The sequence below is a fragment of the Ursus arctos genome, unplaced genomic scaffold (genome assembly GCF_023065955.2).
Source record: "Ursus arctos isolate Adak ecotype North America unplaced genomic scaffold, UrsArc2.0 scaffold_32, whole genome shotgun sequence".
Taxonomy (NCBI): Eukaryota; Metazoa; Chordata; class Mammalia; order Carnivora; family Ursidae; genus Ursus; species Ursus arctos.
The window spans coordinates 8332929-8360261 of NW_026623008.1; the positions used below are offsets into that span (position 1 = coordinate 8332929).

General features: G+C 58.7%; 4 protein-coding genes across 14 annotated transcripts; 2 read left to right on the forward strand and 2 right to left on the reverse strand.

The window, feature by feature from the left end:
- Positions 1 to 2391: 2391 nt before the first annotated feature.
- FBXO2 (F-box protein 2) lies at positions 2392 to 7770 on the reverse strand. The gene is made up of 6 exons (XM_026519850.4): positions 7749 to 7770; positions 4338 to 4700; positions 3795 to 3924; positions 3628 to 3723; positions 3037 to 3175; positions 2392 to 2811 (listed from the first exon to the last, which is right to left on the reverse strand). Exons 1-6 carry the CDS (start codon positions 7768 to 7770, stop codon positions 2677 to 2679), a joined length of 885 nt encoding a protein of 294 aa, XP_026375635.3. The 3' UTR covers positions 2392 to 2676.
- Positions 7771 to 7935: 165 nt separating this feature from the next.
- Positions 7936 to 13571, forward strand: FBXO44 (F-box protein 44). 5 transcript variants are annotated; one of them, XM_057305437.1, is made up of 6 exons: positions 7936 to 8026; positions 9489 to 9777; positions 10979 to 11105; positions 11253 to 11348; positions 11459 to 11594; positions 12463 to 13571. In XM_057305437.1, the coding sequence occupies exons 2-6, from the start codon at positions 9513 to 9515 to the stop codon at positions 12604 to 12606; spliced, it is 768 nt and encodes a 255-aa protein (XP_057161420.1). In that variant the 5' UTR covers positions 7936 to 8026; positions 9489 to 9512; the 3' UTR covers positions 12607 to 13571. The 5 variants fall into 5 exon arrangements, with proteins under 5 accessions (XP_057161420.1, XP_057161422.1, XP_057161421.1 ...); XM_057305438.1 differs by lacking the exon at positions 7936 to 8026 and adding an exon at positions 8167 to 8213; XM_026519851.4 differs by lacking the exon at positions 7936 to 8026 and adding an exon at positions 8290 to 8379.
- Positions 13572 to 14384: 813 nt separating this feature from the next.
- FBXO6 (F-box protein 6) lies at positions 14385 to 21322 on the forward strand. Of its 7 annotated transcripts, none has more exons than XM_057305321.1 (7): positions 14385 to 14505; positions 15268 to 15361; positions 16672 to 17056; positions 19000 to 19126; positions 19571 to 19666; positions 20563 to 20698; positions 20877 to 21322. In XM_057305321.1, the coding sequence occupies exons 3-7, from the start codon at positions 16792 to 16794 to the stop codon at positions 21063 to 21065; spliced, it is 813 nt and encodes a 270-aa protein (XP_057161304.1). In that variant the 5' UTR covers positions 14385 to 14505; positions 15268 to 15361; positions 16672 to 16791; the 3' UTR covers positions 21066 to 21322. The 7 variants fall into 7 exon arrangements, with proteins under 7 accessions (XP_057161304.1, XP_026375628.1, XP_026375630.1 ...); XM_026519843.4 differs by lacking the exon at positions 14385 to 14505 and adding an exon at positions 14654 to 14769 and having other exon boundaries at positions 15264 to 15361; XM_026519845.4 differs by lacking the exon at positions 14385 to 14505 and adding an exon at positions 14658 to 14769 and having other exon boundaries at positions 15264 to 15361; positions 16758 to 17056.
- Positions 21323 to 21441: 119 nt separating this feature from the next.
- On the reverse strand, positions 21442 to 26616 carry MAD2L2 (mitotic arrest deficient 2 like 2). Its single transcript, XM_026519847.4, has 9 exons — positions 26511 to 26616; positions 26035 to 26086; positions 25822 to 25940; positions 24711 to 24782; positions 24039 to 24139; positions 23054 to 23148; positions 22662 to 22735; positions 22045 to 22137; positions 21442 to 21788 (listed from the first exon to the last, which is right to left on the reverse strand). The coding sequence occupies exons 2-9, from the start codon at positions 26072 to 26074 to the stop codon at positions 21747 to 21749; spliced, it is 636 nt and encodes a 211-aa protein (XP_026375632.1). The 5' UTR covers positions 26075 to 26086; positions 26511 to 26616; the 3' UTR covers positions 21442 to 21746.
- Positions 26617 to 27333: the final 717 nt, after the last annotated feature.

Genomic DNA, 27333 nt, shown 5'->3' on the forward strand with positions numbered 1-27333 from the left:
GGTTTTACCGTAACTTCCTGGCAGATAGTAGGTGCTCAAAAAGCACTGACTGATTAGAAAGGACCTTCAGGAACATGCACCTCTCTCTCCTGAGCCTATGTTCAGGTGCCATTGAGCCATGTGGCTAACCTGTCTGCTATCCGCGCTCCCCACTGTCCAGAGAGGTCCCTGAGGCGCCCCCTGCTGGACGGAGTAGGTTTTCCCTTGAAGGAAGCTGACGGTCTGCGGTCCTATAATGAACGTTGGGGGTGGAGGGCAGCAGGTAAAGGTTAAGCACCTGCTCTTTGAAGCCCATTGCACCTAGGCTGAACCTTTCGCTTCTCCAATGAATCTGTGTGTCATCTGCCAAATCTCGGCTCCTCAGTATCCTTATGTGTACAGTCAGGGTCCCAATGTCCTCTCCCCCTTCCCACTGAGCTTTGCTGGCCCACCTATCCCCGAAGTCTCAGCCCTTTGATGACTCAGGAGTAGCTGTCTGGCCTTCCCAAGCTGAATACCACCAGTGTATCCAACTATCCCTCTAGTGACAGGCACTCGGGACAGCGGGTCAGAAGGACCCCATTATCTGAGCCCCCAGGTCTCCTCTGGGGCCTCAGGGCAGAGGATCTGGTCTCCTCTGAGAACAGACCATTGGCTGCAGGTGGCCTCCCTGGGCTTGCATCCTCTTTCCCCCTCCCCCATCCCTCACCTCCCTGGCTGCTCTGTCTCCCCCATTGTGGCCCCGGAGGCTGAGGTTTCTCTGTGCCCTCTCCTGCCTCACTCCACATTCATGCCCAGCCCTCACCAATGGCCTTGGCTTTGGCTGCTGGCCACATACAGTGCCAATCCTGTCTCTCCAGCCCAGAGCCCAAGACCCCTCAGGGTCCTCTCTTCTGACTGCCCCATGGGGGGGGGAGCTCCTCCACCTGCAGCACGTCCCATGCCCCCACATCACAGTGCTGATATCGCATCCCCACAGGCACCTGGACGCAACTCCTCCTCTCATGTTCACTGAGTCTCCATCCAGCCTCCTCCTGCAGTCCCCCCCGGGGGGCGGGGGGTCCCAGTCCTCCCCCAACTCAGCCTCATGGGGCTCCCCACATGCCCATCCTAGTCCATCGCCCCAAAGCACTACCTTGCCTATTACTCTTTCGTGTAAACCTGGAAGCCCTTGGGGGTGGCCCTCTTCCTTCATGGCTTTCATCAAACCCATCAAGGCATCGATTCTCCTGACCGGCATCTCAGGTAGGTGTGGACGGTGCTTTCCCCACTAGACTGTGTGAGATCCCCTAGAAAGGACTAAGGATGCCCATGAGGCAGGGGCTGTGCCTCCACCTTCAGACTGGGAGTTCTCTGAGAGACTGAGGATGCCCCCAGAGCTGGGACTCCAGCTGGAGCCCTCCAGGACACTGGGTATCTCTTCCCAGGGGGCCCCATCTTCCTGGGACAAGGAGTGTCTTCCTCACCCGTGGAACCTCAAGGCCCTACACAGAGCCTGGCTCCAGGGTTATGGCTTCAGGAATTGTGAGTGAATGAATGAACCCGTGAACAAGTACAGGCGGGCCCAGCTTGAACCGTGCAATCCCATCTGACCAGCAGGTGGCAGCAAGGCTCAAAATCAAAGGAAAGCTGGAGGGCCACTGAGGTTTTATCCGTCACCATTTCCAAGAGGAGAGCAGCTGCGTGGAGACCCTCAGTCACCCCCAGGACCAGCAGCTGAGCGTCCTGGGGAAGGGCTGGGTGTGAGAGCTGCTGGGGAGGCCAAAAAGAGTGCCCGGCACCACACCTTTGCCCCTTCCGCTCAAACCAGTGCTAGGGGCCAGCCTCTGGGCAGGGCTTGGAAAATGACCAGAGACCAGACGCGAATGACTCCTGTCCAATCCAACACCAGACCCGAGAGGACGGCATGAAGTGCGCATGGACTAAGAGGAACACCAAGTTGCTCCCCCAGCCACCCTCCCCATCTCCCCACCTCCCCATCCCCACCTGGGCCACTGGCATCCATCCCTAGGCCCAGGAGAATTGGGATTCTAGGTAAGGTGCTGCCAGTGCCACCCCCCAACGGTGACCCTGCCCTCAGAAAGGAACGGGAGGGGGATCAAGGGATCCAGAGAAGCCTGGAGGGCAACCCCCCCACACACACACCCTGTTCTGGCCTCTGGGCAGCTTGGGTGTCAGTCAGGCGCCAGGCCCAGCTCCCCACTCTTCGCCCTCACAATCCCAGCCTTTGTCCAGCGGCGCAGGCCTGGCTGGCTCTGCACCGGCCCAAGGGCCCCTGGAAACCAGAGCAGCTGGAGCCCCACCAAGTATTTTTCCAGGCTGGGCCAGGGGCCCTCAGGAGACAGAGAAGGATGCAAAGGGAGCGGTGTTCATTCATCCGTTTGTTCATTCATTCCTTCCTTGGACAAATAGTATTTATTAGGCGCCCACTTTGTGGCAGGCACGGTGCTAAGTGCAGGGGATTCAGCGGTGGGCCCAGCCCAGGCCCATACCCTCACCCATCTTATTTTCCAGATGCAAATATATGCCAACAAAACCCCTCTTTCCCAGTGTGGGGCTGGGCTTGAAGTATGGGGCAGGAGAGGAGTACGTGGGGGCAGGGGTGGGGGTAGGAAAGGTGCGAATGCTACCGACTAAGACCTATGTACCCCAGACCTCTGCCCCTCCAAGGCGGCTGAGGTTGGAGAGGGGGGTCACTCAGGGCTCCACCCACACGCTGCTGTTGGTCACCCGGGCCCCGAACCAGCCCTTCCAGTAGACGGAGTCCTGACCCCCGTGCTCGAAGCGGACAAAGCGGACGCCGGGCCCGTAGTCGGTGAAGGTGTGGGAGATCTGGGGAGTGGAGGTAGGAGGGTCTGATTAGGGCCCCGGTGCCTCCCCCAGCCGCCCCAGCCCGGCGCACTTTCCCGCCTCTAGCCTCCCCCCTCGATTTCCCAGCCTGGGTCCCTCCTCCACACCCCTCCGCCAAGTCTGCCCGACCCGCGTGCCGTGGGCGGGGTTTCCATGAGCCCCGCCCTCCCGTTCCCGGGCCCCGCCCCCCGGAGCCTCCAGGCTCACCTGGATCCAGCCCTCATCATAGCTGTCTGGGGGCACCGCCACCTGCCCGCTGCTGAACTCGGCCAGCACGTCCTCGTGTTCCGACAGCAGTTTCACCGTGAGCTCGTACAGGCAGCCGGCGTCGCTGCGGCCCGAGTACCTGACCCGAGGGAGGGAGCGAGTGCCCGCCGAGCCCTGCTGAGCTGGTACTGTGGGCCGTGCCTGCTACAGAAGTTCTCATTTCTGCCCAACCCCGCCGGCCGGTACTACCAATGTCCCCGTTTTACAGATCAGGAAACTGAGGCCAGAGAGAGAAAGGACTCGCCCAAGGTCCAAACCCAAGGACTACACCCCAGGCCGGTCAGACCTAACTTTGAGGCTAAAGCCAGCCCAGAGTGACACGTTTTGTTTTTTTAATTGCCAACATTGAGGAGGTGGATTTCCACCTTCTCCTGAAAACCCGTGGCCCACGTGACCACAACCACGAGAGTTGGGAGGCAGTGGCCCCTGGGACATGGCAGCGTCTCCAAGTTGCCCCCCACACACACTCCCTCCTTCACGCCTTCCCGTTTTCGTTCCCCACAGTCCTGGCCCAGCCCCACGGCCGCTCACCAGTCCTTCGCCACGATCGCGGGCTGAGTGGTGTCCAGCAGCTCCTCCCAGTAGCCCTCAGCCTGCAGGTCAATGACCTGCGCTTTGCGACACCACCTAGGGAACCAGAGTTAGGAGGGAGTGGCGACCCCTCTCCCCCCTTTGCCCTCCATCCCCCTTCTCCTTACTCAAAGGAGGAGGCGAAGTACTTCTTGACGCTCTCATCATGGATGAATTCCACCCCACAGTCTCCTGGCAGGTCCTCCACCCTCCAGCCGTCCCCGCCATGCTCCACGTCGCACCAGCCCTCCAGGTCCTCTGTAGGAACACGACAGCCCCACCCTGGTCACCCACTCCGTGCTAAGGGTGTGGCAGGGCCGGCTCTTGCTCCTATAGTTGGGGGGGGGGGCGTGGGCAGGGGAACGCGGGGCTTGAACGGTGTGGGCTGGGCAGGTGATGGTGCGGGCAGAAAGGGAGTCACTTCCTACCCGTCCCCAGATTCTCCCTCCCTCCTGGGAGGCTCCTCCACAGGGCGGGTCTTGCCCCAGCTCGCGGAGGGTGGAAGGACCTGGGAAAGGGACCCCCGGAGAACAGGCGGCCAGGGAGGCAACCATACGTATAGTATTTGTTGGGGCCGCGCCAGGGCTTCGGCTCACTTCGCCCTCCAGGCGGGCTAGCGTTGTTCCGGCCCATTTTGCAGAAGGGGACGTTGAGGCCGCCGAGCCGCTCACCTTCCCCGCACGGATTGCGCAGCAGGTTGCGCCGCCGCTTGCTCAGGAAGTAGAACTGCTGCCAGTGGTCGCGCTCGTCCTCGGCGCCGCCCTCGGGCACCAGCCCCTCCTGCTGGCACTTAAGCAGCCAGAGAGGGGCGCCGTCCACCAGCTCCTTCCAGCGCAGGCACACCAGGCGGCAGGCCTGCACCAGCTGGGCGGCCGGCAGCTCGGCCAGCACGCGCAAGAGCAGCGGCTCGGGCAGCTCGTCCAGGTAGGCCACCGCCTCCTCCTCGGGCCGCTCCGCCCCGGCGCTCGCCTCCTCCGCGCCTGCCTCCTCCGGCTGCCCCTCTGGGCTCACCTCCTCCGGCTGGCCCACGCTCTCTGCAGGCGGGGGTGGGGGGCTGTGACTCTGCTCCGACTGTGCCCCGCCCCCAGCCTGAGAACCCCCGTGTGTCGGGTATCTGTCTCCCACCCAGCCTCGCACAATCCACAGCTGAGGCCCATGCTTCTGCGCCCAGAGACTGCTACCCAGTAGACGAGGCCCACGGGGCGGGGGGCCACAGACCAGTCCCCAGTCCCAAGAGTGGCCTCAGAGGCCTCAGTTGTCCCTGCAGGGCCAGTAAACCTGAGAAGACAACTGCAACTGAGAATATTCCTATAAGGGCATCCATCTGTTGCACAAACTTGACTCCATGTATCTCACATCAACTCCTTTAGCCTTACCACCACCCCCTGAGATCCCTGCTCCCCTCACCTCCTCCGGGGAGTGCTCCAGGACTTCCCACCACCACATCTTCCCACTGTGGAGTTCCTGTCCTTCTTAGCTCTTGTCCTAGCATATGTTGGCTTGTAAACACCTCTCTCAGGACCAGACCGAGTGCGAGAGGGCAGGAACTGGGTCTGGGACACTCACTGCTTCATCCCAGTGCCTGGCATCTGGAACCCTCCCTGGCACACTGTCAGCAGCTAATGTTTACTGGGCATTTAGCAAGAGCTAGACATTGTTCTAAGTGGTTTCTTTACTCTAAATCCGTATGGCATCTCTTCGAGGTTGTTCCTCCTGCCTTTGAGATTTCATTAATGAGGAAGCTGAGGCATAGAGCGGTGAAACCTCCCAGGATCACACAGCAAATGAGAGGTCGGAGCCTGGACTTGAACCCAGGCAGTCCAGCTCCAGAGCCACCATGAACCACCATGCCCTCGATAAAATAATGTGTTGACTTTGGAGGCACCATTATGAGTTTGATTTTGACTCTCCAGAGGTTACAGCCCTAGTGTGAGGGCAGGGCCGTGGGGATCTGAGGCTGAAGGGAAGGGAGCACAGGGATTGGAACCCCCTGTCAGCCACGGCTGTGTGATGTGGGGGCTCGTTAAAAGAGAGCAGGTATATGGAACAGGGAGAGGTAGTAAATGCTGGAGAAATGAAGGTCCTTTCACTCCCTTCTTTTCCTATCCCCAGCCCTCTGTTTCCTCGTCTATGAAATCTAAGTAATGCTTGGGCCAGCCCATTCAAACAGCGCTGATGCTCCCATTCCCTGAGGAAGGGGCCAGGGCACTCTAAATCGTATGGAGGGGGAGAGATGTCAGGAGCTGCAGACTGGACTGTCTCCTGGAACCCAGCCGGCCTCAGCTGGGCCATCAAAACCTTGAGTAAGCAGATACTGAGTGCACAGTGTCTCTGGAGGAGGAAGACACAGTGGCGAGGCGATGGGGCCACTCTGGGTGATGGGGGGAGGCAGTGCTCTCAGACCTAGGATAGGGGGGATCCTAAGGGCTAGAGCCTGGAAAGCCCAGGTGGTGGTAGAAACAGGCTGAGCAGTGGGGGAGGGAAGAGGCAGGGCCTAGACCCAAGTCTGGGTGTTGCCAGGACCCCAGTCTGCCAGTGCTTCCCTCCCTCCCCACGTGCAGCATTTTCTCCCCCTCCCACAGTCAGACCCTCGAGCTGAATCAGGGTTTACCTCTTCTTCAGAGCTCAGAGCACAGTCAGTCCTCATAAATCTTACTTAGTGAATCATTGAGCATAACACTTTCCTTCATTAATAGTTGTTTTTGGTTTTGTTTTGTTTGGTTTTTTTTTTGGTTTTTTTTTTTTGGCCACATCTTTATGATGTGCGGTTTAACCCTTTCTCTTTTGCAGAGAAGAAACCGAGGCCCAGAGAGGTTTATTAGCTTTGCCCAGGAACAACGGGCGTGCAGAGAGGAAAATGCCAGGCCCCGAAGCCACATCACTGGCTTGTCCTGCTGCCCGCAGCTCTCTGGGGAGCTGGGCCCAGTGTCCTCACCTCTCCACCCCTCCCCCTGCCCTGCCCTGGCCCTGGTGGACACCTGATGCTCCCCCGAAAGGTGCACCTTGCCCGGTCCCCTCTCCTGGCCTCAGGCCTGGCACTCCAGGCCCCAGATCTGATTACAGCCCCCCCAACCCCTTTCCAGCACACACAACTCCCCACATTGTTGCCTTCGGAAAGTTATCTGGCCCCTGGAAGCTGCCTCCCGGGCTGACTCACTCACCTGCATTGGGCCCTGGAGTCCAGGGAGTAGCTGAGCCCTGGGAAAACGCAGCAGCCCATTCTGGGGCCCTATGGAGGGTGTGGCAAGGGGGTAACGGATTGGGAGCCGGGGCTGAACTCTTGGCTGGGACTTTCAGGGCTAGAGGAGAGGGGCTTGGCCACCTGAGCATGCATCAGTGTTTCCCGGGGCCTGCTCCAAGCAAGGCCCGCTCTCTCGGATGGGCCCGCTGGGGCAGGAGTGGAGGGATCTACAGTCAGGTCTTGTTCCCACCCTGACTCAGCAGGCAACCCCTATTGGCTCAGTAGGGAGTTCAAGGGATGGGGGGGGGGTCTCTGATTCCAGACAAGATGACTGGGCAGTCTCAGAGGGCCTGAGCATAGGCGAGAGCTGTGCCCCAACTCTCTGTCACAGCTGGCCTGATCCCCACTGGGCAAGTGACCACCCAGTTGAAGAGCAGCCCCTCCGGCCAAGGGAGCCCAGGAGGAAGACTGGGGTGGGGTGGGGAGAGGACGGCAGCCCCAAGAAATCCATGGGAATCCAGGCAGCTCAAGGGCCAGGGCTGGCAAATGAAAGAAGTTGATGGAAGAAAAAGGCATGGAGCCTCCTGCATCCCAGATGCGTCCCAGACCCGGACCCAACAGACCCTCAGGAAGCTGAGAGCGGAAACGTGGAATCACTCCTAGGCTATTTCCCTGGTAAATAGGACCCAGGAGCCTGTCACCTCTGGAGGCCTCCAGCCAGCCAGAGGGCTGTGCTCTTTTAAGACTGTCGCAAGCGCTTTGCTTGGGTGAAAGTTTGCCGCGCTGGGTGTCGGGGACCCCCTCGCTCTCTGATGTCCCCTCTCTGTAGCAGTCGCCCGCCTGCGCCTGCCCTGGTCTCCCCTCCCGGGCTGAGCGAGTGGATCCGGGTGGCGGCGGCTACCTGGTTCACCGTCTCCGTCCATCGCTGCGGAGGGCGGTCTTGAGAGGAGGAGGAGCCGGAGCGCTGCGGGGCTGCGGGGCTGCCCGAGTCCCGCGGCGACTGCGAGTCCAGGCGCTGCCCGCGTCTAGGTCGGGGCCCGGCTGGCCGCGCCTCTTAAAGGCCCTCGCCTCCGCCCCCGCCCCGCCTTTGGCCCGGTGCCGGGACGCCCCGCAGTCTGGAGCGGTCGGCCCCAGGCCTGAGGCTACCGGTTCCTCGCCGGACCCAGGAGGCAGGGAAAGGTCGGGAGTCGGGTTTATTAATGGAGGGGGGGGATCCGATTTGGGGCGTCTTCCAGCTCCCTCCAGGGGTGGCTGCTGGGAGGAGGAGGCGAGAGGGCAGCGAGTCTGGGTCAGGCAGAGGGTGGGGGGCGCGCAGCCCAGGAGGAGGGAGGGGGGCCGAGGCTCCTCCCGGCGCCCCCGCCCCCAGGTAATTTTCCTGCGTCTCGTGGGGGGCAGCAGCGCGGGGAGGGCCGGGGGCGGGGCCGGGGCGGGGCCTGACGGGCCGGGGCGGGGCCGCACGCTCCAGCTAAGGCAGGCCAAGGCCCGCTCAGCCCCACGGCGGAGCCGGACCGTGCAGCGGCGGCCGAGCGCAGGTGACCCGGGGGAGTGGGCGCGGGGAGCGCCGCGGTGGGGGTGCGGGCGGGCCAGGGCTCCGCAGGAGGGCGCACTGGGCGGTTTCCGGGCAGTGCGCGGAGGGAGGCCGGGCGTGGACAAGGCCCAGGCCTCGGGGGCTGCGCGGCGCGGCCGAGAGCGGCGGCTCAGGCGAGAACCGGGGCTGGGGTCGCTAATCGATGCCCAGGGTCCCGAGCCGCGGCTTTGGGGGGCACTTTAAAGCCAGAACGCGAGGTGGGAAGGCTGCAGGCGCGCCGGGGATCCTGCCGCGGGGGTGGAGGTGGGAATATGGGAAAGGCCTTTCCCCATCGCCCACCCCATCTCCAGTCTCAGCTGGGCAGCTGATTTATTCTGCGGTCTTGAGAAATTCTCTTGAGCTCTTTAAACCTACGTTGGAGACAATGGTAATTATCCCCCTGCCCCCAACCTCTCTCCCTCCTCCGTTGGAGGACTTGCTGGATGGATGGTTCTGCGGGACTACGCATTGTTCCTTAACACTCTAAATCCTGGCCTATTGGAAGAGGCTTGCTCTAGAATCAGAGAAGACTCTTTCCGTCCTCTGTCCCTGTCTGTGTGACCTTGGGCAGGTACTCACACCCCTTTGGGCCTCCTTAGCATCCTTTAGAGGCTGTTGTGAGGTGACAGTAAAATCAATCACTTTTTTTTTTTTTAAGATTTTATTTATTTACTTGAGAGAGAGGGAATGAGTGAGCAAGAGAGCATGAGCAGGGGCAGAAGGAGAAGCCGACTCCCCTGCTGCGCAGGGAGCCCAATGCAGAACCCGATCCCAGGACTCTGGGATCATGACCTGAGCCCAAGGCAAGACGCTTAACCAACTGAGCCACCCAGGCGCCCCAAAATCAATCACCTTTTATCGAGCATCTGCTGTGCCACGTCCTTTGAAACCATTTTAGTACCGTTCCTGGCCCCATTTTCAGAGGAGGAAACTGAGGCTCGGAGAGGCACGGTGGATTTCCTGAGATAGTAAATGGCAGAGCTGGGATGGGACAGTCCACTGCCATGGGGTGCTGCAAATATCCGGTTCTGGAGAGGGGGCCTGGTCTATAGTGTAGCTTTTCAATAACCACAGGGGGGCGTCCAGAAGCCACACGCCATGGCCGTGGGGAACATCAACGAGCTGCCCGAGAACATTCTGCTGGAGCTGTTCACCCACGTGCCCGCCCGCCAGCTGCTGCTGCGCTGCCGCCCCGTCTGCAGCCTCTGGCGAGACCTCATCGACCTGGTGACGCTCTGGAAGCGCAAGTGCCTGCGGGAGGGCTTCATCACCGAGGACTGGGACCAGCCCGTGGCCGACTGGAAGATCTTCTACTTCCTACGCAGCCTCCACAGAAATCTCCTGCACAACCCGTGCGCTGAAGGTGGGGTGCAGAGTGGGTCTGGCGTGCCCCCAACGCACACACGGTCATGATAGCAGCTGACTTTCATTATGCAGTTACCGTGAGCCAGGCACTTTGGTGGGTTTAACTCCTTTAATCCTCTCACAATAGTCCTAAGGGGTAGGTGCTGTTAGTGCTCCCATTTTTCAGACGGGCAAACTGAGGCCAAGAGTGGCATTTTGTATTCCACCCTTAAGATTATTTCCCCAGTGACCTTTCCTAGGAGAGGGACTGTTGGCCAGTTGGGACTACTTGTGCCCAAGACACAAGACCAGGAAGTCAGAGCCATATATCATTGGCCTAGTTCCCAGACTCCAGGGCGAGGCCTCCTAGGACTGCCCCAGAGTGCAAAGGGGACTTTACTTATGGAAGAATGAGAGATCCAGTCTTCTTTCCAGCATATTACGACAACAGGTAAAACAAATCTATATCATCTAGAGCTCCCTTTTTCCCTCACTGTGTTGTAACTCATTGGCTGGACACCGGAATGAGGTGGGAGCCTCATTTCCCATTATTTGGCCAAATTCTGGAGCAAAATGATAATGAAATGACTCCAGTCTGTCCAGAGCTTTCAGGTGCCTGCCTCACTTGACTCCACAACAGTCATGTTCTTGGGCAGCAGTTGGCATACTATGGTCCATGAGCCAAATCTGGCCCAGGAGCTAAAAGTAGTTTTTGCAGTTTTAAATGGTTATTTAAAAAAAAAGAAAAAAAAAGACTGCAACAGAGATCATATATAGCCCACAAAACCTACAATATTTTGGCCCTTTACAGAAAAAGTTTGTCAGCTCTTGTTCTTAACTCCAGTTTACAGAGGACAAAACCAAGGCTCAGAGAGGGAAAGCAACTTCTCTAAGGTCACACAGCCCCGTATTGGTAGAGCTGGGACTAGCCCCAGATCTGTCTGCTGGTGTCAGAGCATTCTCCATCACAGAAGGGATCTGGTCATTCACATGGTCACATGGCTTGGGATTCCTAGTGGAAATCACTTACCATGGTGCTGGGCACACAGGAAGCATCTAATAGGAGACAGCCACTATTGGTTTGCAGTATCCCGCACAATGTCGCACAGCATGGGGCTTGAGGGCAGCTGCAGAGATTCAGGGAGAGGATCTGGGAGGAAGGGGCACTTAAAAGACCACTGGGGGGCTTCCCTATGACGTACATTCTGCTTTCTGGCCAGAGGGCTTTGAATTCTGGAGCCTGGACGTGAATGGAGGTGATGAATGGAAGGTGGAGGATCTCTCTAGAGACCAGAGGAAGGAATTCCCCAATGACCAGGTCAAGAAATACTTCGTGACTTCTTATTAGTAAGATCTGAGGCTGGGGAACTGTTGGGGTGGGGGGAAACCCAAGTCATTTCACCCTGGGGTCTCCTACTCTGGGAACAGCAGTCCTTGCCCCCCAGCGCCCTAGTGCTGAGCCCCAGCCCCTCCCACCCCTCTGCCTGCCCCCAGCACCTGCCTCAAGTCCCAGGTGGTGGACCTCAAGGCCGAAGGGTATTGGGAGGAGCTGATGGACACCACACGGCCGGACATCGAGGTCAAGGACTGGTGAGTGCCTGGGGCGAGGGTCTGGGGGAGGGGGGCCTGCCACTCAGGCGCCCCACCCCCACCCTGCCCCCCATCTCCAAGGCCCTGATGCGCCCTCCCTCTGCCTGCAGGTTCGCAGCCAGGCCAGACTGCGGGTCCAAGTACCAGCTGTGTGTTCAGCTCCTGTCGTCAGCACATGCACCCCTGGGGACCTTCCAGCCGGACCCGGCAACGATCCAGCAGAAGAGCGATGCCAAGTGGAGGGAGGTGCGTGGGCCAGAAAGAGGGCAGGTGGCATATTGCCCAAGGCCGAGACTGCAGTCAAACAGGCCTGGGTTCAGATCCCAGCCCTGCTGCTTCTCACCTGGGCCTCGGCTGCTTGAGCTCTGAAATGATGCCGGTAAAGCCATGTTCAAAAAGGTTAACTACTACTAGTTACTAATATCGGTTATTACCACTGTCTGGACCAGGGGCAGCAAACATTTTCTTAACAGGCCAAATACAAATATTTTAGGCTTTGCAGGTCGAGTTGTCCCTGTCACAACTACTCAGCTCTTCAACTCTGCCATTGTGTGATGAGAGCAGCTAGGGACATGGCTGTGTTCCAATAAAACTTTATTTACACAAACAGGCAGTGGGCCCCTAGGCCACAGTTTGCCAGTCTGACCAGTGCTGTCCAGTAGAATGTTCTGCAGTGATGGAAACGGTCTGTGTCTGCAACTGTGCGGTAGTCCATAGCCACGGGTGACTGTGGAATGCTTGATAAGAGCCAGTTTCTGCTATGACTGAGGAACTAAATTTTTAATTTTATCTAATTTTAATTAATTTCAATTTAAATAGCCACATGTGCCTAGTGATGACTGTAGGGGACGTCTTTTGGCACTTTGCAGAGTTTCCCTCCATTCCTTTGAGCTGCAGTTAGATAATCAATGCTATGGAGTGGCCCCGGGAGGATTTTGCTCCATTTTACAGATGAGGAAGCTGAGGCAGAGAGGGGAAGTGGCCTGCCCCAAATCACAGAATTAGGACTAGAACTCAGTTCTGCTGACTCCTGGTCCAGCACTAAGACCTTGGCCCCTTCCTTGCCCCCGATCTCTCTCCCTCCCTCCACCTGTCCCCCCTCCCACCCCTGCAGGTCTCTCACACGTTCTCCAACTACCCACCCGGCGTCCGCTACATCTGGTTTCAGCACGGCGGCGTGGACACTCACTACTGGGCCGGCTGGTACGGTCCGAGGGTCACCAACAGCAGTATCACCATCGGGCCTCCCCTGCCTTGACACCCCCCAAGCCCTGATCCGCCAAACCCTGACTGCTGTCAGAGAAGGGCTGGGTTAGGGAAGGAGAGGGGGACCAGGCTCCCCCAGACCTCCTAGTTCATCCTTGCCCCTCAGTCGCCTACTTTATGGAGCCTCTCAGTTTGTGCGGCCCTCTCACGCCATGGGGCGGCCAGTGCTCTAGGCCCAAGGTCTCAACCTGAATGATGGCAGGGGAGACCTGTGTCGGCCCCTTTAAGAGATGGGGCCCCTGAGGTTGGGGAGGTGCAAGGTGTTCTCCCAGGCTCTTCCAAGACTGGTCTCCAAGCTCAGATGCCAACCTAGATGTGTGTCTCTACCTTCCCCTCCTGGCCCCTTGCTCCCTGTCTCCACTGGGGGCCCTCGGAGCAGGGACCGTCAGGACATCTGGCAAGCCTGTGGCTGCCCTGGATAGTGCAGGTGCTGGGAGGTGACCACGTAGCTCAGACAGATCTGGGAGTGGAAGGGGGGCTGTGCTGGCCTGTCCTCTGCCTCATTCTGCCCCTCCCAAGCTCTTTGCTCTGCCCACCTGCTCCGAGAGGTGACTTTGACCCAGAGGCTCAGGCCTATTCTGAAATGGGCAGGGCCAAGATGGAGTGGGGGCCAGGCCAGGTCTGGACTGACCTTGCTGTCAGTGAAGCCCCAGAAGTCAGGTGGGGGCAGGATCTCCAAAAGACCCCTAGAATCCCACGCGTGGTAACCCAGGGCAGGTAGGGGGAAGGAATACACCCTGATTCTAAGAGCTGGGATGTGTAAGCCACGGATGAGGTGAGTGGGTGGTTTTCAAGGACCACCTGTCCGCCTCCATGCCTAGACCCTTGGAATTGCCTTTACTGAATCCCCCCACCCTGCCCAACCTCACTCCTGCCTCTCCCTCCTGCCGAAAGGACAGCAGTGCTCGGATTCTGCCCCTGCTGCATGCAGCTAAATAAATGGTGTTTCCAGCCCAACCTGTGTCCTGTGGTTTCTGGGAGGAAAGGCAGATTTCACAGGAAGTCCTGCCTGGGACTTTCAGAAGGTGAGCATGGCTTCTGTCCAACGTACAGGGAATGGTTGACATCTCAGGAGCCAGACTATGGCAGGACCAGGGCCCTAGTACGGACCCCTTAATGAGCTGCCAACATCTCACCCCAGCAGCCCTCCAGTACTGCTAGCTTCCTCCAGAGGCCCCGACACAAGGCTGGGGGCAGTGGAGCATGTGGATATTTGGGTGGCCCCTGGATACACCTTATGCTGGGGCAGCAGGGCCATAGCGGGCACTGCTCACCGGTGTCTTACTTATCTGCCAAGAGCTTTACTGACATTAGACGAAGCCAAAGCATTTAGAACAGTGTATGGCACATAGTAGATGCTCAATGTACTGTTTAATTATCTCAGTAGTGAGCTGGATGAGGGCCAGCCATGACAGGGACACCACTCACTGGCTGTATGTAAGTTAGCAAAAGACACCCTTGGGGGAGATGCAGCCCTGACCAGTTAACAAGGTGGCCTGGGCCCGGCAGCCTTGCGCAGTGCACAGCCTGCACAACCCTTTTTGGTTGCCTTGAGTACGTGCTTGATGATTACTTGTTGAAGGAAGAAAGGAATTAGTGACAAAAACGCAGAGAGGTTTTTACTTTGAGTAAACTGAAGTCTCCCTGAGGCCATCCATGCCCTAGTGAAAGTACAAGCCAGGCTCCAGGCCAGATTTCAGCAATCACCCTCCGGGGAGGGGCCCGCCTCCCTCTCTACAGCGAAGGGAACTGGTGAGGAGTCCTCAGAGTGGCCCGCGCGGAAGTGGAGGCTAGGTTAGGGGAAGGCTCAGAATTCTCCGAGGGAGGAGAAAGCCAAGGGAAGCGGTGGGACCGTGCTGCTGAGCCGCCGATCACCTGGAGGGGAAGGCAGGTTCAGGCTACGAGGTCCGGGGAGCCCGTCGCGCAGCCCCGGCACTGAGGACCCCAAGATCCCGGCTCAGGGCTGCGGAATTCTAGAAGGCGGTGGGCGGAGCGGGACTAGGCGGAGCTGTGCGCGCGCCCCGGAGCCCGAGGGGGGAGGTCCGAGTGCGGCGCGTGACGCGGGGCGGGGCGACAGCGGACAGCGCAGCGGAGGCCGCAGGCTCCAGGCCGACCCGGAGGTCCCGTCCCGCGGGGCGTGACGCCCCGCGTCCAGGTCGCGGCCCAGCTGGGGAACGGGCGGGGGGCGCAGGCGAGGGAAGGGCTTGGGTGGCTGACTCCCGAGGGCCGGGGCGAGGGAGGGAGGGACGGGGGGCGGGGCGTTAACTGAGACGGCGGCGCAGTTTCCCGCAGGCGGGGACTCCGGGGCCGCGGGCTGGGGGCCCCGGCAGCGTGGAGTACGCGCGGGGCAGGGTCCGGCGCGGCCCGGGCCTGGCTTCGACTCCGGGAAGTGCTGCCTGGGAGCGACACGCTGGCCACACCTTGCTGGTGGCGTCCCGGCCCGAGGCCCATCTGGGACCTCCCGGCACCCCCCACGCCCGCGGGTCCTGGGACGGGCAGCAAATTTTCCCAAGCCTCAGCTTCTGCTTTCGAGAAATGGGCGTAGTAACTGGGCCCGCAGGGGTCCTTGAGGAGGTCGGGACTAGGGCGGGGCACGTGGGAAGCACAGGTGCCTCTGGGGCCCTAACTCCAGGCCCCATCCTTGCGCAGTCAGGCTTCGCGCTAGACCCACGAACGGCAGAAACTAAGGGAGGCGATGCGACTGATAACGTGCGGCCAGAGCCAGAGACCAGATTCTGGACGCCTGGGTGAGGAGCTCTTCGTACCTAAGTCGCCTCTAACTCTAACCCAGTGACTTTTATTTGGCCTAGACAGTGCTTTTAGAGGTTGCCGACATTTAAAAACTGACAGGTTTCATTTTTTCGAAATTGTTTAGACTTCCTTCTGAAAAAGCAGAAGACCTAGCCACACGGAGTTTTTCCCGTTATAGCGTTTTTGCACAAGGTGCAAGTACCTTATTTATTGTTCTCGGTCGTGCTGAAATGCTCCTGTCTGGAAAGGAGCCAGAGTGCGTGCCCACCCTCATTTTTGCTCGGATGGTAGCTTTAAGAAGGCTGTGGAGGGCTTCTTTGGCCAAGTGTCTATGGAAAATGAGAAGTCTCCTCAGAGACTCTACGTGTGGGAGAATATTCCCTCCCTCTCCCACCTGGGAGCAGATAAGGTCCCTCTGAGTGACAGTGTCTGGCCTTCCCTCCCCCACCTCACCCGGGGCCCCGGGGATCTCCTTAGAGATCTAGATAACCAGGCAAGATTCAGGCCAGGGTGGTGGCACTGTAAAGTTTCCAAAAACCCTTGTGCAATTCAGGTATAGAGAGAGGAGGGTGTTCTTCGGGGCTGCTAAGTACCAGTGCCGGAGAGTGGTTTCGCTCTAACGGTAGAGAGAAGTAATGATGCCCTGACGCACTTCTCTGCCCGCTCGGCGCTAAATGCTTTCCTTGTACTCACTCAGTCCTCCCGGCCCTGCTGAGGTTGGGACAGTGGTTCGCGCCTCTCGCGGCGCCCCGGCTAGCCAGCCACTGCAGGCCAGGATTCAGCCCCGGGCAGTCTTGCTCAGGGTCCCTCCATCGGCTGTGCAGTGTCAGAGCTTTTCGAAGTGGGCTCTGGCCTGATGCCCAAGCAGAGTGGTGTGGGAGGTGTGCTCACATCTGGCTGCCAGGCCAACATGAGCAATTTGGGGAGAGGAAGTTGGTTTAGCCCTAGCCCCACCACTTAACGAAGCTGTGATGTCAAGTGTAAAATCTTCATTACGCCCCCAGACTGACAGTGAATTCCCAGCACTAAAATAACCTGACCACACCCTCCTGCAGAGCTCGGGCAGCGGCGTGGCCTTGGCAAGGTGTGCCAGTTCACTGGGCCTAACAACTTAAACAATCATTTTTTTAACCGGGGCGCGGGGGGGAAGGGGGAGGGGGTCTGGGGGGAGGGCCTTTTTATTAGCCCCTAAAGTCTTTTATTAATATTTTTATTACACTCTTTCAAATGTGTGTAACCGCTCCCTATTTTGGCGGCCTACTACGTGCTGGAAGAAGGCTCCAACCCCTCTTGTTTCATAAAACAGGATGAAGAGCCCCTGGCCCAGGTCCCTGGAAATCTGAGGGGTCCACCTCCTTGGTCAGGGCTCGTAACCAGTGTTGCCCCCCACAGGCCTGTGGGCACCCCCTCCCTCCCCTCCCCCGCCATGGCCCTGGTCAGCATCAACGAGCTGCCCGAGAACATTCTGCTGGAGGTGTTCACGCACGTGCCTGCCCGCCAGCTGCTGCTGCACTGCCGCCCCGTCTGCAGCCTCTGGCGAGACCTCATCGACCTGGTGACACTCTGGAAGCGCAAGTGCCTGCGGGAGGGCTTCATCACCGAGGACTGGGACCAGCCCGTGGCCGACTGGAAGGCCTTCTTCTTCCTGTGCAGCCTCCGCCGGAACCTCCTGCGGAATCCGTGTGCTGAAGGTGGGCCCGGGGCTGCCCGGGGCTGGCTCCCTCCCTTCCCTGAAACCCAGGGCCTTTGCCTCTGCGATTCCCACACTATCTGGAATGTTCTCTCACACCCCTAACACCGGACCACAGGCCCTTGGTTCCTCCTCATTCTCTGGGTTTCAGTTCCGACACCTGCCCTGGGCCCCCCCCCATGTGGACACCGTGCTCCCCCACATCTGTCCTGTCCGTTCCAGTCAGTTCCTTCCTAGCATTTTCGTAACCTGTAATTACCTGTTTTATCTCGTGGTTTGGGGCTTTTTTTCCCCCTTTGCTACAAACTTCAAGGTCCAGAGGCCTAATGGGTCTTGTCACCACTGTGCATACACCCAGTGTCCACAGTGATGTCTTCACATAGTCAGTGCTTGCAAAACGTTTGTTGAGTGAATGAACAAACTGCACGTTCACTTCTCCGTGTCTAGCTCAGTCTAAGCTGCCTGACATGAGGGTGTCCTCTGTGCCAGGCACTGGACTTCACAAATGTCATTATCCTCCCATTGTCCCCATGACCCAGAGGAAGGAAATGAGGATTTTCAGAGGTGACTGCAATCACCCTGTTTAACTTATGTTCTCTTGTACTTGCCAGGGTCTTTTTCCCTCATTGAGCACTTACGGCATACCAGGCACCAGGCTTCTTTTTGGGGCTATGGCAACAATTAACGGAGGCATAGTTTGTACACTTAGAATCCCTGTCGTGTCCATTTTCTCTCTTGATCCTCACAAGGACCCAGGGAGTTGGCCAAATAAGTAGGGTTGGCTCCATTTTATAGATGGGGAGTGTTAGGCCCCATGGTGAGGACCCTACTGAAAGATCCAGAACCGCCCAGTTGCCCAGGCCTGGTCCTGACCGATGAAGGCCCTCGGGCCCCTCTCAGAGGCCCCATAGGCAGTGGCCCAGACACTCAATCTCTCCGCCTGCCCCAGATTCCACTCAGAAGCTGCCCAGCAGGGCCGCCAGCTCAGCTCACACGGCTCCACAGAGCCCGCCTACAGCCCTGACTTGCACTGCGTTGCGGGCCGACAGCCGTCAGTCCAGCCTTGCTGCCTTGCTTGGATCTCTTCTTGGGCCTAAGCTCGGCACAGCCCCACTCCTGGATTTCTGTGTTATTCCCCTGTTTCTCTCCTGGCAGGCCCCAGGCACCTGGGGAATAGGTGTGGGCTCCTAGTAGAGGGAGCAAGAGAGCAATTTGGAAAAGCTTCCTTGGTGATTGTTCCGGAAAGCCTTGGTAGAGTTTTTTTAAGGTCCTCTCAGCTCAGTCTGAAAGGGCAGACCAGAACCTGCCAAGCCAACCTGGTGGGGATCACGAATACGGGGTTACCACGTGCCACCAGCACCAAGGATGCTCACCTTCACAGTTATCCCTCCCTCCCTGGGAAGAGGGGGGTCCGAGCTGGCACAGCAGCAAACCCAGAAAATCGGTCCTTGGGCCCCCCTGGATCTTGTTACATAGTTAGGGTGTGGGGGAAATGTCAGTCAAGTAAGTGGTCTGCGTTGGGACAAACTGACATTAGTCATTAAGAACAGAAGTGTTATCACTTCATAACTTCCTGTTTTGAGAACTGAAACTCTGGTATTTCCCAGAGCTCCTCATACATGAAAGAAAGGAAAGGCTAGTTTAGAATTTCTGGTAATACCGTTTGTTTGGTTCCCCCCCCCCCCCCAGCTTCATGCTAGGAGTCAAGACAAAGTGGGAGGGAGGGGGTCCCAGATCAGAACTGATATGGTGGGGACAGGTGGAAATGTGTTGGAGGAAGGGCACTCTGTAGGGGTGCTCCAAGGCACAGTTGGGGTGCACCCTTGAGATGTGAGCGTGAGCAGGCCCTACCGACCTCAACCCCCCCGCCCCCCAGCCCAGGTGGGCAGGACCGGACCGGACATTGACACAGGGGATCTGACCTCGGCTTCTGTTTCTCCCTAGAGGATATGACATCCTGGCAAATTGACTCCAATGGGGGAAACCAGTGGAGGGTGGAGAGCCTCCCTGGAGACCATGGCACAGATTTTCCGGACTCCAAAGTCAAGAAGTACTTTGTCACATCTTTTGAGTAAGAGAAACCACTGAGCTGGCGGTGTGGAGGGCGAAAAGGGCCAGGACCCCTTTTGCCAAATTTCAGGCCTAAGTGAGGGCCTCCCTGTGCAGCTGGAGGAGGGTGGTTCCCAGACGGGCTCAGTCTCCTGCTTTCCTAGGGCACGAGTACTCAGTGGCCAGGATTAGTAGCAGTGGGGGCTGGGAGCCGCTGGTGATCAGGGCAAGGCAGAGGTGTCCGCACGCTTCCTCGCCTAGGAACGGGAGTTCCTGGAGGTGCCCTCATTGGGGCTCTTGAACTAGGATCACATGCCACCTAGGCACAAGTGGGTCAGAGCCCCTGCGCGTTTCTCATAGGCCAGCGCCAGCCAGAGGCAGCGGTCCTGCAGCAGTGCGGGGACACTGCTGGGTCCCGGCCATGCAGAGCACACCAGGAACGTGAGCCTTTCCTTCTGCTCCCCAGGATGTGCCTCAAGTCCCAGCTGGTGGACCTCAAGGCCGAGGGCTACTGGGATGAGCTGCTAGATACCTTCCGGCCTGAAATCGAGGTTAAGGACTGGTGAGTGGGGCTCGGGCCACGCTCTGCATCCTTCCCTCTTCTCCTACTGAGAATACCTATCGGCAGGGCCCACTCTGTGCCTGGCGGCGTCCTAGGGTAGGGGCTGCCCCGGCAGCCGGCACTTGCTCATTCCGCACCTCCTGGCCTTCCCGCCACCCTACATCAGCAAATGTTCTTTTCAGTTTACAGATGGGGAGACTGAGGCCTACAGATAAGTTGTCACAAACAGGTAGTAGAGCAAGAGGCAGCAGGACCCAGCCTCCCTGGACCTCGTTCCCACGCCTTCCACCCGTCTGCCTCCCCTCACCCCTCACTAGCCCCTCACCGTGCATCCCTCAGCTCTTTCCCAGGTTCCTGCTCTGTGCTCAGAGCTGTGCAAGGCTCTGGCTTCGCCCGTAGCAGAAGCAGGACCCCAGTCCCAGCCAGGCCCCAGGCCCATCACTCTAAGGGTAGGCGGTGGGGTTTGAGAAGCATGCAGAGCTGCAGAGGTGTGGACAGCAGGGCTGAGTGGAGGGTGAGCTCTGTACCAGCCCCCACCACACAGGCCACCCCTTGAATCTCCCACTGAGTCCCCAGTCTGATCCATTGTAACGTACAGGTGGCACAGCTCCCACGGCCCAGGCCTTTATCTCTGCAGAGAGCCTCTTGCTTTGTTAAGGGGAAGTCTTCACTGGACACCCAAAAGGGTTGCCACTTTGCTCTGATGTGGCCCTGCATAGAGAGATGGCTGACCCCAAGGGCACAGGAGGGTCCAGAGAGCAGTGAAACCAGCTGGGCCTCAGGGGCAGAGCAGGGAAATCCAACTCAGAGCTCCAGTCTCTGGGTCTGCTGCCTGCCCGCCTCCAGGGCCACCTTCTTTCCGGGGGTGCACAGTCCTGAGCCCCACCCTCCCCCAGGTTCGCTGCCAGAGCAGACTGTGGCTGTACGTACCACATCCGAGTCCATCTGGTGTCGGACAACTACATTGTCCTGGCCTCCTTCGAGCCCCCGCCTGTGACCATCCATCAGTGGAACAATGCCAAGTGGACAGAGGTGAGGCCTCACCTGCGTGCCCTCACCACTCACTCCTCGGAGCCCCTGCCTTCAGCCTGGGTGGCTCTCCCCTGCAGGACTTGGCACCTCCCCTTCCCCTCTCCAGTGGAGTGATCACCCCATCTTGTCGCCTCCCCAGTCCTGGTGATCATCACTTCTTCCTCTCCTCTCCTCCCAGGTCTCCCACACTTTCTCGGATTACCCCCCAGGGGTCCGCCACATCCTCTTCCAGCATGGGGGCAAGGATACCCAGTTCTGGGCAGGCTGGTACGGGCCCCGCATCACCAACAGCAGCATCATTATCAGCCCTAAGATGACCAGGGACCCGGCCCCCTCCACAGCTCAGCCTGAGACCATGCAGGGGTAGGAGAAGGTTGCCCGCCTCCCCTCCTCACTTCATCTCCACCGGCCCTTCTGACACTCTGTCATCTGCTGGCCATTCATCCGTCCTCTGTCTGGGCCAGTCGACTTCCAAAGGTCCCCTCCAGCTCAGCCTATAGTGGGCAGTGAGGGCCCCTCCCCCGGGAGCGCCTGCCCCAGTTCCAACCTTGAGCAAACCCACGTTTGTGGTTAATTCCTGCAATATACTCTGACATTTTGTGACAATAAATGTTTTCAATAAAACCAGCCTGGGGTTGGGTCTAGTGGTGGGAGCCCTTAGCACTTTGGTAGAGAAGCAGCCCCTCCTCCCGGGTTAATTTCGTTTCTCCTGTCCCTCCCAGTCCAGTTAGTGATAGCCCAGCTCAGCCCTTGGGGCCCTTTATTGAAACAACTCACAGCACAGTATTTGAGACACAGACAGTGTTGGCCGGCCAAATCCCAGGAGGCTAAGACAGAAATCAAGGTCCAGGCATCCTTCCCTGTCCTCCTGGGGAGAGTTTCTCCGCGAAGGCAAGCAGACCTGAGCAGCGCCGCGCTGGAGGGTGGGTGGTCTGGACACACAGGCAATAAGTGCACTTGGAATCAGGGGGGCCCTACAGCACTGCCCGAGGCGGGGGGCCCCCAGTGTCCAACAGTTGCAGCGTCCACGGTGGGGGCAGGCGCACCCTCAGCTGCTTTTATGAGCTCGCTCTTCCACGTACAGCTGCATCTGGTAGACAGGGACACACAGCCGAGGTCAGGAGGATGGCCAGGGCACGTCCTCGGGCAGGGCCACAGGCCCCTGGCACACACGTCTCTGCCTAAGCTTGGGGTCGTGTGGCGCAGCCGCCGGTTAAGAGAAAGGGAGGTTGGAGCCTTACACAGCATTCCCTAGTCATCTCCTCTGAGCCTTGAGCCACGTGTGAGCCTCTGGCAAGGGCTCCGCGTACCTTCGGTAAAGCCGACCAGGTCCCCGTGCGGCTCACCTTTAAAATGTCTGACGTCATCGTTTTTAGTGGAATCAGCCGGGGGTCGTGCATGTGGACATCCTGCTCATCCGCCAGGATCCAGGGAAAGTCCTAGGGAGGGGCCCAAGGGAAGGCGGTAGAAGGGGGCTGGACCGTGGCCTGCCCTCACTTCGCTACCCCTTCCCTCCCCAGAGCTGGGGTCGTCAGGCTTCAGGGAGGAGCAGAATCCCTAGGGAACTCCCAGCATGACAGACACCCGGGTTCGTCCCCGAGAGAGGCCAAGTCTACGGATGCGAGCTGGGCTGAGAACCCAAGTGACCTCACCAGGCCCAAGCACCGATTCTGAGACTGGTGGGCAAAGCCCCCCCCGGACCCTGAGCACTGCCGCTGAGCTGGCAGCCCCAGCACACGGCTCCACCCTCGTCTCCGTGCTGAGTGCCCAGGTGGGGCCATGACAAGCGTGTGGCCACACAGTTAACACATAAGAAAAAGCCACTGGATGCCAGGCGCTGCCGTAAGCAACGTAATGAGCGCACTGTCGGCGACACCCCTGCCCACTCACAACTGTGGCATCTGGTTTTCAGAATCTCCAGCTGGGTCTCCCTGCCCACCTTCCCTGACCAGTCTCCTCTCACCTTGATGACCTGAATCTTCTCCATGTTACGAGTGGCAGCCTCTCTCGTGTGCACTAAGACCGTGAAGGTACAACCTAAAGAGGCGAGAGTTTGGTCGAGGCCAGGCCACCTCGTGCCTGCACTGGGCATAGTCTCTTCCCACCCTCCCTAGCTCAGCAGCACCCCCAAAGGAGAAGAGTGGAAACCAAATGCAAGGACAAGAGACGGTCAGTAGGGAGACTGAAGCCAGGTGGAAATCAGGGTAGCTTCCTGGAGGAGGTGGACTCTCAGGTTCTAAAAGGCAGGAAGGAAGAGAAGTGGCTTGCTGCAGCCAAGTAGGGACCTGAGAACGCAGACCCAAGCCAAGGGAGCCATGCACATGCCCGAGGACAAGGGCATGGGGGTGAGCACACCTGGGGGGTTGTGGTCCAGAACAGCATCACATACACTGATCTTCAGGATGAAGGCTCGGAGCAGCTGCTCCACATGAGACAGCAGGGAATCTGAGCTGGAAGGAGAAAAGGAGGGTCTCCCATCACACTGGTGCCCCTCCCACCAGCAGGCAGTCAACCCTGGAAGCAGACCTGGGGGTCCAGAGCCCCTCTCTGCTTCTGAGTGTGTTGGTTTCTAAGCACCTGGCTCCCTATCTTGTCTACACAGTTAAAATCATCTAGGGAGTTGAAAAACACTGTCGAGTCCCATCCCAAACTAAGTCCGAATGGGCCAGAGGGAGCCCCCGTAGGTCCTTCTAATATGCAACCTCGTCTAAGAACAAGGACAAAGTCCAAGCCTCTTCATACCCCAGGACACCAAGCCAGAAAGAGAGAGGGCTTGCCCAAGGCTACACAGCAAGTGGGGAAAGACTCCGGCGCCCCTGACTGGAAGCCAGCAACTGACCAGCCAACACATTTGCCCAAGGTCAGCTTCTGGTTGCCTATGGACTGGACATAGACTGGGAAGGCAGAAAACTGCGTTTGTGTCCTGGCTCTGCCACCATTTGGGTCACCTTAGGTAGCTCATGTCATCTCTCTGGTCCTTGTCCATCTGTAAAATGACATCGAGACTAGCCGTTAAGCAACACTGTGATTTTCCAGGTTGGACATCACAGAGGTTACATGGAGAGCACTGGGTGGCCAACCGTGGCTCAGCTGCTAACAGGCCTTGTTAGGATAGCGTGCCTTGCCATTCTCCTCTTTACCAAGCTTCCTGGAGGAGGTGAACTTTCAGAGGGGTTCTAAAAGGCAGGAGGGAAGACAGGGAGCTTGGTGCAGCCAAGGAGGGACCAGAGAACGCAGACCAAGCCAAGGTATTCAGGGGCTGCCCTAAAGAGGTGAGCGTGAGGGCTGTTTCTAGAGACTTCACACCAGCCAGCCAGGATCGCAGGGAGAGGCAGCTTACCTGATGGACAGCAGTGGAGGCTGGGTGATTTCAAAGACGAATTTCTCCACTGGGCGGTGCTCTTTGTCCAAAATTACTACCACCACTTTCTCCACATCATTCTGCAACAACAGGAATCCCCTACTCCAGAACCGGGTAACCCACACACCACCGCCACCTCCCTGCCCAAGGAAGGATGGGAAGGGCACACTCACAGCCCCGCTCAGCTTCGAGGCTGAGGGTCCCTGAGAGCCCAGAAGGAGGTTTGAGAAGTTCAAGTAGGCACCCCCTGACATGAGTGGTACAGACTGAGAGGGAAGAGGACCCCTGGGCCCCATGGGGGTACATCTCAGAGAGCAGGACAAGATAGAAGGAGGAAACCCTGACAGGCCAAGCCCAGACAGAACTTGGGGGCGGGGAGAGAAACAGATGTGGGAAAAACCCAGAACCCTCTGGGGCAGGCAGGCCCCACCCAGCCAACTCCACTAACCAGGGCTCCCGGGCACAGCACACACTGATGTGGCTCATACGACCTGAGTTTTGTCCCTGGGCGGGGGTGGGCTCCAGGGTATAGGAGACAGGCTTTTGGGTATAGAGTCATGGGGACCCCGCACGGTCCCAGCATCACCCCATCCTGGAGCATTGGAGGAGCAGACTGGGGGTGAGGTGGGCTGGGGGACTTGGTGCCCTCACCTTCTCCAGGAGTGGCTTGACACAGTGCAAGGTGTCCTGGATATACTGGTTCAGCTCCGGGTGGCAGGACATCTGTGCACAACCCCATCATGGCTCGTGAGGCCCGAAGCACCAAAGGGGAAACCACCCAACACCCCTCTAGGAGCCCGGGGAGGGAGGCCAGCAGTTCCCTGGGGCTCCCCACCCAAGACACTGACTTCCATCATGGGGCTAAAAATTGCAGATTATCCAGAGAGAGGGAGGAGTTCGAAGAATTTAGTCTCAACATCACCACTTAATACAGCATTGGGGGTTTCTAACATGGGGTCCGTGACTCCTCCAGGGGCTGAGAAGTCCCTAAATTGTGTGTATTTGGGCACGCAGGCATTTTTCCCAGAGAAGGGATCCAAAAATCTAATCAATTTTCAAAAATGAGAAATCTGGAACTAAGAGCTATGTGGCCTCAGGTAAATCACTTAACTTCTCTGAGCTTTACTTCCTTCATCTGTGGAAGATCTCCTAAAGACAAAGTGAGGAGTGAGATAAGCACCCAGGACACAGCAGGTGCTCAGTAAACGCTATTCTGTGTTCCTTTTCCTTGTATGTCCTTCAAGCTTCCACCACCTTCCAGTACTGGGTCATTCATTTATTCTAACATTTACTGAGTGCTTCCTAAGGGGCTGGCACTTCTAGAGAGTGGGGATGGGGAGCACATATTTACGGCTTTGTCTGCCTTTTGACCTAAGACAACCCATTACGATGAGGGCAGAGAGAAGGTACCAGAGGTTTACAGGAATCGCCTTCCCAAAGCAACCACTCACCAGCCTCAGAGGCTCTTTTAAATACAACTGTGCTCCAAGGGCAACTCGGATCCCAGGGCCTGGTCCCTAACTTGGGGCAAGGGCAACTCCAAGTTCAGAGGGGATGGAAAGAAAAGTCACTGCAGTAGGGGTGGGAGGCTGTCAGGCTGTCAGCTGAGGCTGGGAATTGGAAGGCAAGGCCAGGCTGCTATGGAGTGGAGGGGGAGAGAGGGGCTGAGCCTGAAAGTGGAGGACGGTTCAAAAATTCACCCCCTACCCTCTTTGAGGTTCGCAGGTGACCCACTACCCCTAGCCCAGATGTGGGGGTTCACCTGGACAGGCACGTTGTACTTCTTACGCTTCTGGAAGATGCCCACCGGGTAGACCTCGCGCACGTAGAGGATTAGGTGCACGGCCACCTCCAGGAACTCGCAGAGCACGTCGGCCACCACTACGAGGGGACAGAAGCCAGTGAGCTCGGAAAGCCCGCCGGCTCAGGCCCTCCCTCGCCCCCCACCCCGGGTCCACAGGCTCCGCCTCCCTACCTTGACCAAAGTTGAGGTCCTGACGCGTGAGTGTGGTCATCTTTACCGCCACCTAGGGGGTGGGGCAGGAGTGGGGGCTAGTTCCAACGGGCCAGGCAGCCGCAGGGTCCGCCCGCCTCCACCGCCCCTCCCCTCCGTCTGGAGGGAATGCGGGCAGGACGCCCCCCCTTCACACAGAATCACGGCGGCTAGAAAGGACCCCCCCACGCTGGCGTCATAGCTCAGGGACATCAGCTGCGCCCCGATCAGCTTCTGTCTACTGGCCCCCTCGCCCTGCTGCCTCGGTGGGTAGGAAAGGCCAGAGCTGCGCTCGCAAAAAAGGGCATAGCCACAGAGGGAACGGCGGGTAGCGCAGGCCCGCGAGCGTAAAATGGGACGCGCGGAGAACGAAACTAGGCTGGAATAAGACTCCCCCCGCTCTGCCTGGCCGGAAACCTCCTCGGAGGGAAACCCGCCCCTCTCCCCTCCCCCGGTACCGGCTCCGGCCTCGGGGCTCGGCCCCAGCGCTGGGAACCACCGACCCAACCACTCGCGCCTCCCGCTCAACCAGCGGCCTGGACGCCGCTCCGTGACGTCCCCGGCGCTCGGGCAGGTCCTAGTGACCGCCTCCGGCCACGCCCACTTCCCCGCGCAGCCAACCGTGGGGGCGGGAGGGAGCGGGAGGGAGCGGCGGCCGGGGGGCGGGGCCTGGGAGGGGCGGGGCCCGACCTCGGCGCCAAGATCTCCGGGCCCTGGAAGGCCGAGCCTGCGCCGCGCCGCCTCCCTTCGGTTTGGGGTGCGCGCGAAAAAAGACACCTTTGCAGATCTCTACGCATTTTGCTCCCCAGGCCATTTTTCTCGCTTTGGGAAGCTCTGAGAGGGGGAGGTTAGGTGTTGCTGGTGAGGACCAGGTAGAAGGCACAGCTGGGGACTAAAGACAGCGACATCTGCTAGCTCCAGAGTCACCATCTCCGGACCTCAGCTGCCCAACCGAAAGCGAATCCGCCGGCTCCGGGGGCGGGGACAGCGGAAGACAGGGTGCACCAGGGACGCCCCCACTCCCGCCCCCACCCGGAAACTAAATGCAGCCTGCGTTTACCTCCCAAGAAGATAAAACCTCCCGGGCCCAAGCGTCATAGCGGTAGCGGCGCTTTATAGGGCGCTGGCCGTGTGTCAGGCACCGGGCTAAGTGTGCCAGCGGATGATGTCACTAAATCCTCAAAACAAGTCCGTGCGACAATTACTATGATTGTCCCCACTTTACAGTTGAGCGAAACGAGGTTCAGAAGGATGAAGCAACCTGTCCGAATCACACATCTA

Bases quoted from the DNA above. Each gene is read 5' to 3' on its own strand.
- FBXO2 (XM_026519850.4), bottom strand. From the start codon at position 7,770: ATGGACGGAGACGGTGAACCAG. The intron at 4,701-7,748 runs GTAGCCGCCGCC...CCCCGCCTGCAG, and splicing joins GGACGGAGACGGTGAACCAG to AGAGCGTGGGCCAGCCGGAG. The intron at 3,724-3,794 runs GTAAGGAGAAGG...CTGGTTCCCTAG, and splicing joins TACTTCGCCTCCTCCTTTGA to GTGGTGTCGCAAAGCGCAGG.
- FBXO44 (XM_057305437.1), top strand. From the start codon at position 9,513: ATGGCCGTGGGGAACATCAACGAGCTGCCCGAGAACATTCTGCTGGAG. The intron at 9,778-10,978 runs GTGGGGTGCAGA...CTTTCTGGCCAG, and splicing joins GCACAACCCGTGCGCTGAAG to AGGGCTTTGAATTCTGGAGC. The intron at 11,106-11,252 runs GTAAGATCTGAG...GCCTGCCCCCAG, and splicing joins TACTTCGTGACTTCTTATTA to CACCTGCCTCAAGTCCCAGG.
- FBXO6 (XM_057305321.1), top strand. From the start codon at position 16,792: ATGGCCCTGGTCAGCATCAACGAGCTGCCCGAGAACATTCTGCTGGAG. The intron at 17,057-18,999 runs GTGGGCCCGGGG...GTTTCTCCCTAG, and splicing joins GCGGAATCCGTGTGCTGAAG to AGGATATGACATCCTGGCAA. The intron at 19,127-19,570 runs GTAAGAGAAACC...TCTGCTCCCCAG, and splicing joins TACTTTGTCACATCTTTTGA to GATGTGCCTCAAGTCCCAGC.
- MAD2L2 (XM_026519847.4), bottom strand. From the start codon at position 26,074: ATGACCACACTCACGCGTCAGGACCTCAACTTTGGTCAAG. The intron at 24,783-25,821 runs GTGAACCCCCAC...GGTTGTGCACAG, and splicing joins AGTACAACGTGCCTGTCCAG to ATGTCCTGCCACCCGGAGCT. The intron at 21,789-22,044 runs GTGAGCCGCACG...CCTGTCTACCAG, and splicing joins TGACGTCAGACATTTTAAAG to ATGCAGCTGTACGTGGAAGA.